Source organism: Oncorhynchus clarkii, chromosome 28 (genome assembly GCF_045791955.1).
Source record: "Oncorhynchus clarkii lewisi isolate Uvic-CL-2024 chromosome 28, UVic_Ocla_1.0, whole genome shotgun sequence".
NCBI lineage: Eukaryota > Metazoa > Chordata > Actinopteri > Salmoniformes > Salmonidae > Oncorhynchus > Oncorhynchus clarkii.
This window is the reverse complement of record NC_092174.1, coordinates 26,784,029-26,793,932: the sequence shown is the minus strand read 5'-3', so window position 1 is coordinate 26,793,932 and position 9,904 is coordinate 26,784,029. Positions and strand designations below refer to the sequence as shown.

The following is a 9,904-nucleotide window of genomic DNA, read 5'->3' as shown; positions in this document are numbered from 1 at the left end:
AAGGGCTATATCTGTTCCTAGTTCAAAATTTCTGAATGTTACCTTAGATGTTGCCCTAATTAACATGCTACTGAACAGTGACACTAGCATATTTATGTATATTATTGGTATCAAAATACAGCAATGTATTCACCTAAAAATAAGTGTTTAGGCAAATCATTAGTTCGTTAACTAGCTAGCTAAGCACTAGCCAGCTAGCTAAGCACTAGTTACTAGCTAGATAGCCAGTGGTGCTGACATTGAAACTGATAAAGTGTCACTATATCCTATTAAACATGACATTGCTAACCAGGCAGCTAACCATTTTTTTTGTTTATTAGGAAGTTAAATTAATAAGTTAGACACTCACTTGACAACTTCGGTGGGTAACTTAGCTAGCTAGATAAATTGGTTTCAATTTTCCAACTGATTTTTCTTCTCCCCCTGACTGCTCATCAATGGTTACTGGTCTTGGAACACATGTGTTCTCCAGAAACACATGAAATAGAATTTTGAGAGAGTTGTTTGGCAGAAAAAAAACTCTGGCAAACTGTTTGTCACTAGTGGCAATAAATATTATTGTTGCAAAAGGTTTGCCACAGATTCACCACTAGTGGCAAACATATGCAAACTTCTGGCAACATTTTGTGGTACACTATTTAGTTTGCAGTAAATTGCGGGAAGTCTGCCGCGACAAATTATTTTCTGTAAGGGTGGTTTATTAAGGAATGCAAGCAGCCATGACTGAATTAAAATGTGAGTTGGTTTTGGGGTGTGGTTTGATCTGGGTGTCTCGTGTGTAGGTTTGCAGGTAGGAAGAGTTAACCAAATGAATGCGCCAATTAGCTTCAGCCTGCTGGTGTGAGCGTGACCGTGGCAAGTTGGTTTTGGACAGCCTATCTCTGGGGCTAGTTAGGGACTGCCAATAAATTACACAATGTAAATGAGACAATATTTTTATGTTACACATCTTTTAAGTTCCTCATTAAATGCTTTCAATATTTGTATAAGGATTTCTACAATTTATAGTTGGTTTGATATTTTTAAGTCATTGACATTTGGAGCTATGGGAATATTTACATATTGTTCCATGTACATTGTGTATTTTACAGATGGTCCCTAACTAGCCCCATAGGGATATCCAAAGTCAACCCAAATGTACCACAGGCATTAAGATAAGGTCACATGCAGCTGCACTCCAAATGGATGATTACTTGTGTGCTGCCAGCTGTGGGCAGGACTGAAATAAACCCATCCGTCATTTACAATACCGTTCAAAAGTTTGGGGTTACTTAGAAATCTTTTTTTTTTTTTTTTGGTCCATTAAAATAACATCAAATTGATCAGAAATACAGTGTAGACATTGTTAATATTGTAAATGACTATTGTAGCTGGAAACAGTTTATTTTGTTATGGAATATCTACATAGGCGTACAGTGGCCCATTATCAGCAACCATCACTCCTGTGTTCCAATGGCATGTTGTGTTAGCTAATCTAAGTTTATAATTTTAAAAGGCTAATTGATCATTAGAAAACCCTTTTGTAATTATGTTAGCACAGCTGAAAACTATGGTGCTGATTAAAGAAGCAATAAAACTGGCCTTCTTTAGACTAGTTGAGTATCTGGAGCATCAGTATTTGTGGGTTCGATTACAGGCTCAAAATGGCCAGAAACAAAGACCTTTTTCTGAAACTCATCAAATCAAATTTATTTGTCACATACACACACATTAACATCTGCTAACCATGTGTAACGAAATGCTTGTGCTTATAGTTCCGACAATGCAGTAATAACCAACGAGTAATCTAACCTAATAATTTCAAAACTACTACCTTATACACACAAGTGTAAAGGGATAAAGAATATGTACATAAAGATATATGAATGAGTGATGGTACAGAATGGCATAGGCAAGATGCAGTAGATGGTATCGAGTACAGTATATACAAATGAGATGAGTAATGTAGGGTATGTAAACAAAGTGGAATAGTTTAAAGTGGATAGTGATACATGTATTACATAAAGATGCAGTAGATGATATAGGGTACAGTATATACATATGAGATGAGTAATGTAGGGTATGTAAACATTATATTAAGTAGCATTGTTTAAAGTGGCTAGTGATATATTTTCCATCAATTTCCATCAATTCCCATTATTAAAGTGGCTGGAGTTGAGTCAGTGTGTTGGCAGCAGCCACTCAATGTTAGTGGTGGCTGTTTAACAGTCTGATGGCCTTGAGATAGAAGCTGTTTTTCAGTCTCTCGGTCCCTGCTTTGATGCACTTGTACTGACCTCGCCTTCTGGATGATAGCGAGGTGAACAGGCAGTGGCTCGGGTGTTTGTTGTCCTTCCTGTGACATCGGGTGGTGTAGGTGTCCTGGAGGGCAGGTAGTTTGCCCCCGGTGATGCGTTGTGCAGTCCTCACTACCCTCTGGAAAGCCTTACGGTTGTGGGCGGAGCAGTTGCCGTACCAGGCGGTGATACAGCCTGACAGGATGCTCTCGATTGTGCATCTGTAGAAGTTTGTGAGTGCTTTTGGTGACAAGCCGAATTTCTTCAGCCTCCTGAGGTTGAAGAGGCGCTGTTGCGCCTTCTTCATGACGCTGTCTGTGTGGGTGGACCAGTTTAGTTTGTCCGTGACGTGTACGCCGAGGAACTTAAAATTACTACCCTCTCCACTACTGTCCCATCGATGTGGATAGGGGGCTGCTCCCTCTGCTGTTTCCTGAAGTCCACAATCATCTCCTTTGTTTTGTTGACGTTGAGTGTGAGGTTATTTTCCTGACACCACACTCCGAGGGCCCTCACCTCCTCCCTGTAAGCCGTCTCGTCGTTGTTGGTAATCAAGCCTTCCACTGTAGTGTTGTCCGTAAACTTGATGATTGAGTTGGAGGCGTGCATGGCCACGCAGTCATGGGTGAACAGGGAGTACAGGAGAGGGCTCAGAACGCACCCCTGTGGGGCCCCAGTGTTGAGGATCAGCGGGGTGGAGATGTTGTTACCTACCCTCACCACCTGGGGGCGGCCCGTCAGGAAGTCCAGTACCCAGTTGCACAGGGCGGGGTTGAGACCCAGGGTCTCGAGCTTGATGTCGAGTTTGGAGGGTACTATGGTGTTAAATGCTGAGCTGTAGTCGATGAACAGCATTCTCACATATGTATTCCTCTTGTCCAGATGGGTTAGGGCAGTGTGCAGTGTGGTTGAGATTGCATCGTCTGTGGACCTATTTGGGCGGTAAGCAAATTGGAGTGGGTCTAGGGTGTCAGGTAGGGTGGAGGTGATATGGTCCTTGACTAGTCTCTCAAAGCACTTCATGATGACGGAAGTGAGTGCTACGGGGCGGTACTCGTTTAGCTCAGTTACCTTAGCTTTCTTGGGAACAAGGACAATGGTGGCCCTCTTGAAGCATGTGGGAACAGCAGACTGGGATAAGGATTGATTGAATATGTCCATAAACACACCAAACAGCTAGTCTGCGCATGCTCTGAGGACGCGGCTGGGGATGCCGTCTGGGCTTGCAGCCTTGTGAGGGTTAACATGTTTAAATGTTTTCCTCACGTTGGCTGCAGTGAAGGAGAGTCCACAGGTTTTGGTAGCGGGCCGTGTCAGTGGCACTGTATTTTCCTCAAAGCGGGCAAAAAAAGTTATTTTGTCTGCCTGGGAGCAAGACATCCTGGTCCGTGACGGGGCTGGTTTTCTTATTGTAATCTGTGATTGACTGTAGACCCTGCCACATACCTCTTGTGTCTGAGCCGTTGAATTGTGACTCTACTTTGTCTCTATACTGACGCTTAGCTTGTTTGATTGCCTTGCGGAGGGAATAGCTACACTGTTTGTATTCGGTCATGTTTCCGGTCACCTTTCCCTGGTTAAAAGCAGTGGTTCGCGCTTTCAGTTTCACGCGAATGCTGCCATCAATCCACGGTTTCTGGTTTGGGAATGTTTTAATCGTTGCTATGGGAACGACATCATCAATGCACTTTCTCATGAACTCGCTCACCAAATCAGCGTATTCGTCAATGTTGTTGTTGGACGCAATGCAGAACATATCCCAATCCACGTGATCGAAGCAGTCTTGAAGAGTGGAATCAAATTGGTCGGACCAGCGTTGAACAGACCTGAGCGCGGGAGCTTCTTGTTTTAGTTTCTGTCTGTAGGCAGGAAGCAACAAAATGGAGTCGTGGTCAGCTTTTTCAAAAGGAGGGTGGGGGAGGGCCTTATATGCGTCGCGGAAGTTAGAATAGCAATGATCCAAGGTTTTACCAGCCCTGGTTGCGCAATCGATATGCTGATACAATTTAGGGAGTCTTGTTTTCAGATTAGCCTTGTTAAAATCCCCAGCTACAACAAATGCAGCCTCAGGATATGTGGTTTCCAGTTTGCAAAGAGTGAAATAAAGTTTGTTCAGGGCCATCGATGTGTCTGCTTGGGGGGGAATATATACGGCTGTGATTATAATCAAAGAGAATTCCCTTGGTAGATAATGCGGACGACATTTGATTGTGAGGAATTCTAAGTCAGGTGAACATAAGGACTTGAGTTCCTGTATGTTGTTGTGGTCACACCACGTCTCGTTAATCATAAGGCATACGCCCCTGCCCCTCTTCTTACCAGAAAGATGTTTGTTTCTGTCGGCGCGATGCGTGAAGAAACCAGCTGGCTGCACCGATTCCGTTAGCATCTCTCGAGTGAGCCATGTTTCTGTGAAGCAAAGAACGTTACAGTCTCTGATGTCCCTCTGGAATGCTACCCTTGTCCGGATTTCATCAACCTTGTGGTCAAGAGACTGGACATTGGCGAGTAGTATGCTAGGGAGTGGTGCGCGATTTGCCCGTCTCCGGAGCCTGACCAGAAGACCGCTACGTTTCCCTCTTTTACGACGTCTATTCTTGTTCTGTCTATTCTTGTTCTGAGAAATGAAGGCTATTCCATGCGAGAAATTGACCCAAAAAACTGAAGGTCTCGTACAACGCTGTGTACTACTCCCTTCACAAAACAGCGCAAACTGGCTTTAACCAGAATAGAAAAGGGAGTGGGAGGCCCCGGTGCACAACTGAGCAAGAGGACAAGTACCTTAGAGTGTCTAGTTTGAGAAACAGACGCCTTACCTGGCAGCTTCATTAAATAGTACCTGCAAATCACCAGTCTCAACGTCAACAGTGAAGAGGCAACTTTGGGATGATGGCCTTCTAGGCCTTCTAACTTGGATTAGCTAACACATTGTGCCATTGGAACACAGGAGTGATGGTTGCTGATAATGTGCCTCTGCACACCTATGTACATATACCATTAAAAAATATGCTGTTTCCAGCTACAATAGTCATTTACAACATTAACAATGTCTACACTGTATTTCTGATCAATTTGATGTTATTTTAAATGGACCAAAAATGAGCCTTTCTTTCAAAAACAAGGACATTTCTAAGTGACCCCAAACTTTTGAACGGTAGTGTAAGTCTCACAAAACTCTGTTTTGGAGCAGACTGACTTTATTACCAAAATTATTCTATTTACACTTTGTAGTCAATTTTGACAGTAGAATAAATGTTTCTGACTTAAATCGATGCCATATAGGGTGTTTTCTAAATGGGAAGTTGATTTTTAGAGGCAGTTGCTCTTTAAATCAAATCATGTACTTCATATTGATTTTGTTTTGTTGATTTTGAATAAGTTCTTGATTTTCCTCATGGTCTAAAGTTTTTTTATTCGACCACACAAGACATTGCAGCTTAGAGTTACAGTTAATCATTACTGAAATAACAATGTAGTAAAGCTCTAAAAATAATATGTTGACTGACTATACTGCACAGATGACATTAATATATCTCTCTCTCTGTAGATCTCTCTGTGTATAATAGTAAATTATAAACTGGGTGGTTTGAGCCCTGAATGCTGATTGGCTGACAGCCGTGGTATATTTATTTTAACTGCTATTTTATGTTTGTAACCAGTTTTTAATAGAAATAAGGCACCTCAGGGGTTTGTGATGTATGACCAATATACCTCTGCTAAGGGCTGTGTCCAGCCACTCCGCGTTGCGTTGTGCAGAAGAACAGCCCTTAGCCGTGGTATATTGGCCATATACCACACCCCCTTGGTCCTTATTGCTTAAATAACCCATTGCATGTGTGTTTGTGTGTGTGTGTGTGACAGTGGGCCCACCCCCTTATTAAAAATCTCAACTCAACTCAAGTGCATCCTCTCTTCCTTTCCCTCCACTCTGACAGACCTCCTATTGTCATAAATATAAGGTCAGGCCTATGGGCCTAGTAAACGTCTCCTAGGCTACACACATTACAATGGAGATCTTTGTCGCTATATGGAGCCAAAACCGTGTTATGCAACCTGTCGGGGTAAGCACTGCTGCGAGTGAGCCACAGACATGGGCGGAGGGTTGCTCAAAGTTCCGCCTCTAGTTTACCAGACGGTTAAATGTTTTTATCTTTCTTCCTATTCTGTAGTTACAGAATCTGTCCGTGTCACTTCACCGCTGTGAAAATTCCTCAACATGTCTGATTTACATTTAACTTTCGATATATCGGATGACGTGGTCAGGAAGAAGGAATAGGCTATGTGTTTACAGACCATCAGATGACTGTATTTCACTATTTGTACAGGTGTGTTACCTGTAGCGCCCTCGAGGAATGGGCAGTGTTTAACGTCCTCCCTCGATATTCCACTTCTTCCGGCACAATTATATGCTAATGAGGAGTAGCCTATCCAGCAGAAGGGAATATTGGTGATTAAAAACATCCCTGACAATTTCTCATGTTGTCGCGCTTGTTTATTCTAAGTTTGGAAATGTGCCAGCCTACATTTAAAGCTGCTTGCTGTCACTCAAGTAGCCTAGTGCTCTCAGTTCAGTGGCAATAGTCCATGGAGTCCACCTAAACAGGAGCACAGGGAGTCCAGATCCTAAAGAAGCGACTCTTATTTCAATTTCAGTGGTTGCTTGCGCACGGCTTTCACCACTAGAGCGGGGGCATTGACGCATTTTGGAGTCGACGGGTAACACTGCCAACCCGGCTGCGCTACAGACGCATCCATGAGCGAAACCGCGATGGCCGTGGTGCAGCTCGAGACGGAGGACCATCAACCGGAGAACGGCTTCGTGTCCCCCGAAACAGAGTCGCCGGGATTGCTCACACGCATCGACGATTGTGTCTTGCCTTTTCTTGGGGGATTTGGGAAGTATCAGAGACAGCTAATCGTGCTGACGTGGATTCCGGCGTTATTTATTGGATTCAGCCAGTACTCTGATGAATTCCTTCTTGCCCAACCGAACAATACATGTGTTCCTCCAACTGCAAATACGACTAATTTTACTATAATTCCTTCCTCTTTATTTCATGGTCCAAATAATAGTTTCCCACGAACAGCGGCGTACGTTTATTACAATGGCACCCACAATAATACAGCCAGGCATCTGCAACATTGTATGTGCAAGGAGTGGACGTTTGAGCTGCATACGGGACTAATGCAGAATGTGGTTACTAAGGTAAGTTTTGTTGCCTGACATTGAGCAATAAGGGCTGACTTTACATTGTTTATTTTATGTCATTAAGGCCTATACATGTCTTCCTCCCTCGATTCAGATGAGGTGCATTGGATCAATTGCATTATAATATCAGCATATTGTTGCGGGTTACCCACAGCCATAGTAAAGTATGTTAGCAGACGAGGGCTAACACTATCACATTGTTTCATTGTGGGAATATTGCAGTCTCTCAAAAATAATAGGCTGGCACCTCTGCTTAACCGTCACACCTTTATGAGTCTAAAAGCATGTGACTGGTTCATGCATTGCTGCCTCCAATAGCCTGCTAGCGCATGCAGCCCAGGAATGTATTTTTCCACAATTGGCTATCCCTGTATAATAACACGAGCTGCTCCACTGAGTGCTTTAATAACCAATTCATGGGGCTATGAATACTCATGGACAATAACTACGAGTATGTCGGCTGGAGAGACTGTTCTGTAGCCTATAGCTCACCTAGATGCCGACAGTTCCTAAGCCCGTGATGTTATGCCATCACTCATAGGAGCAGCTGACGAGTTGCTTGCTACCTATCATGGAGAGATGTCCCTCTCCCTATGACCACGGCAGAATGTGCCGGTGGTCAGAATGTGCCATTGGTAATAATGGCCCAGACCTAAGCGATAATCGAGTTTTGATCTAGAGCAAAGGGCATGTAGTAAGTGCTCTCCCTCGCACACCTTGCGCCACCCGAGAATAATGACTTCCCTATTTTGATTATCTCACCTGCTCTAAAATAAATCCAACGATTGTATTTCTTCCTTATCTGAACTTGTTTTATATCTGAACAGTAGCCTATAAACTCTTCTACTGTGCCCAGTTTCTACTCTGTGTCAGACATTTAGTTTTAGTTACTTGGAGAGAATACTAATATTTCCAATGCTCTTGTCCTGTTGATGTTATAGTTCAGTTCCTCAGCCTCAGGTGTTTATCGATCCACACAGGCCTCCTAGGCCCATATAGCTACACTAAGCCTAGATATACTTTCTGAACCCAAATAGTGAAAGGACATGATTTCCCCATTTACACTTTCAAAATGGACCTTGAGGCCTACTATTTCTAGCCTGACGACTCACACAAAATTCTTCCTCTGCTCTGTCTTACGCAACATACTTTATTCTAGACTGCCATCATTGAAATCGATTGTTAGTGACCAGTTGTGTTGTACAAAATAAAGTCATCAGCAATTTGATCATCTCTAACCAATTAGAGTATCAAAGCCAATGACACATTTTCTAACCGCAGCTTTACCCACGTGTTCCAATGAGCCAAGGGCTCCGGTCTAGAACCACGGTTTTGACTGCTACAGATTTGCTTTGGTACTGCAGTTTAACTGACCATTTCCGTAGACGCCACATAGAGAACTCCGATTTGAAAATCCTGAAAAAGACACTCTAGTCATCACCTTCGTGCACAAAACATCCATTGAATTATTCAAATAATTGTAGCTCAGGGAGATTTTTTCCCATCACTCACAGCCGACAGTATTAAAATGTTATATTCATCCACTGTCTGCCATGTTTTTGGATAACGTGATGACATCCACTGCGCATGGGATGTTGGTCCGTATAAACCCGATGCCACCCGCATATAGACCGTACATGAGTCGGCGTGAGTAGATTACCTTGAAAATAACGGGCGGACATCTTGGATGCGGTCTCCAGTTCTTATACCTTAGTGGTGTGTTCTGGCTCTGGCCCAACCCATCGGTTTCTGGACCAATCAGACAGCCCCGGATGTGTTTGCAGTCGGTGAAGGGTCTGGGAGGTATTCGGATCCAGACTCATTGCGGAGAAGAAACTAACGTCCGTGGGTGTGGCATAGCGTTTGGCCAGAGCAAGAGGTCTGGGAAGAAAGGCAAAACTATTTCACAATAGGGTGTCTTTTCTGTAAGAAAGATAATGAGAAATGATTTGGCATTCTTCTCATGGACCCCTAGAGGTATAAGAGTACATCCATTGCAGGGATGTCAGTCATGTCCTTAGGGGCTATTTCTGTGATGCTTGGAGGGTCACACAGCAAGAAAACGACTACCCCATAGTGGACACCCCCTGGTTGTTTGTTGGTCTTGTACGTTACACTCTGTCCTATTGATTCCTTTATAATCTGTAGTACGTTCTACAAAAACAAACTACACATCCTGATTTATATTTTTATCAAAAAGGTTAAATACTGAACTTTGAAGGGGCAGTGCAGTGATAAAAGATATAAAATATAAATATATATATATATATATATTTCCACACTATGTTGAATCTCTGAAATTGTGAAATTTATTATAATGCTCTTTTAGTGTAAGAGCTTTTTGACATAAACACCTGGAATTTCAGTCTGTTCAGGTGGGAGGGAGTTTTTGGCCCAATGTCAATGACTGGTCATCTTT

General features: G+C 43.0%; 1 protein-coding gene across 1 annotated transcript in view; it reads left to right on the top strand.

The window, feature by feature from the left end:
- Positions 1-6,462: 6,462 nt before the first annotated feature.
- LOC139387448 (solute carrier family 22 member 23-like) overlaps positions 6,463-9,904 on the top strand; it is a 75,947-nt gene continuing 72,505 nt past the window's right edge. Inside the window, exon 1 of the mRNA XM_071133631.1 lies at positions 6,463-7,482. Within this exon, the coding sequence (XP_070989732.1) occupies positions 7,030-7,482 (453 nt within the window). The 5' untranslated portion in view covers positions 6,463-7,029. The remainder of the gene's footprint in view (positions 7,483-9,904) is intronic.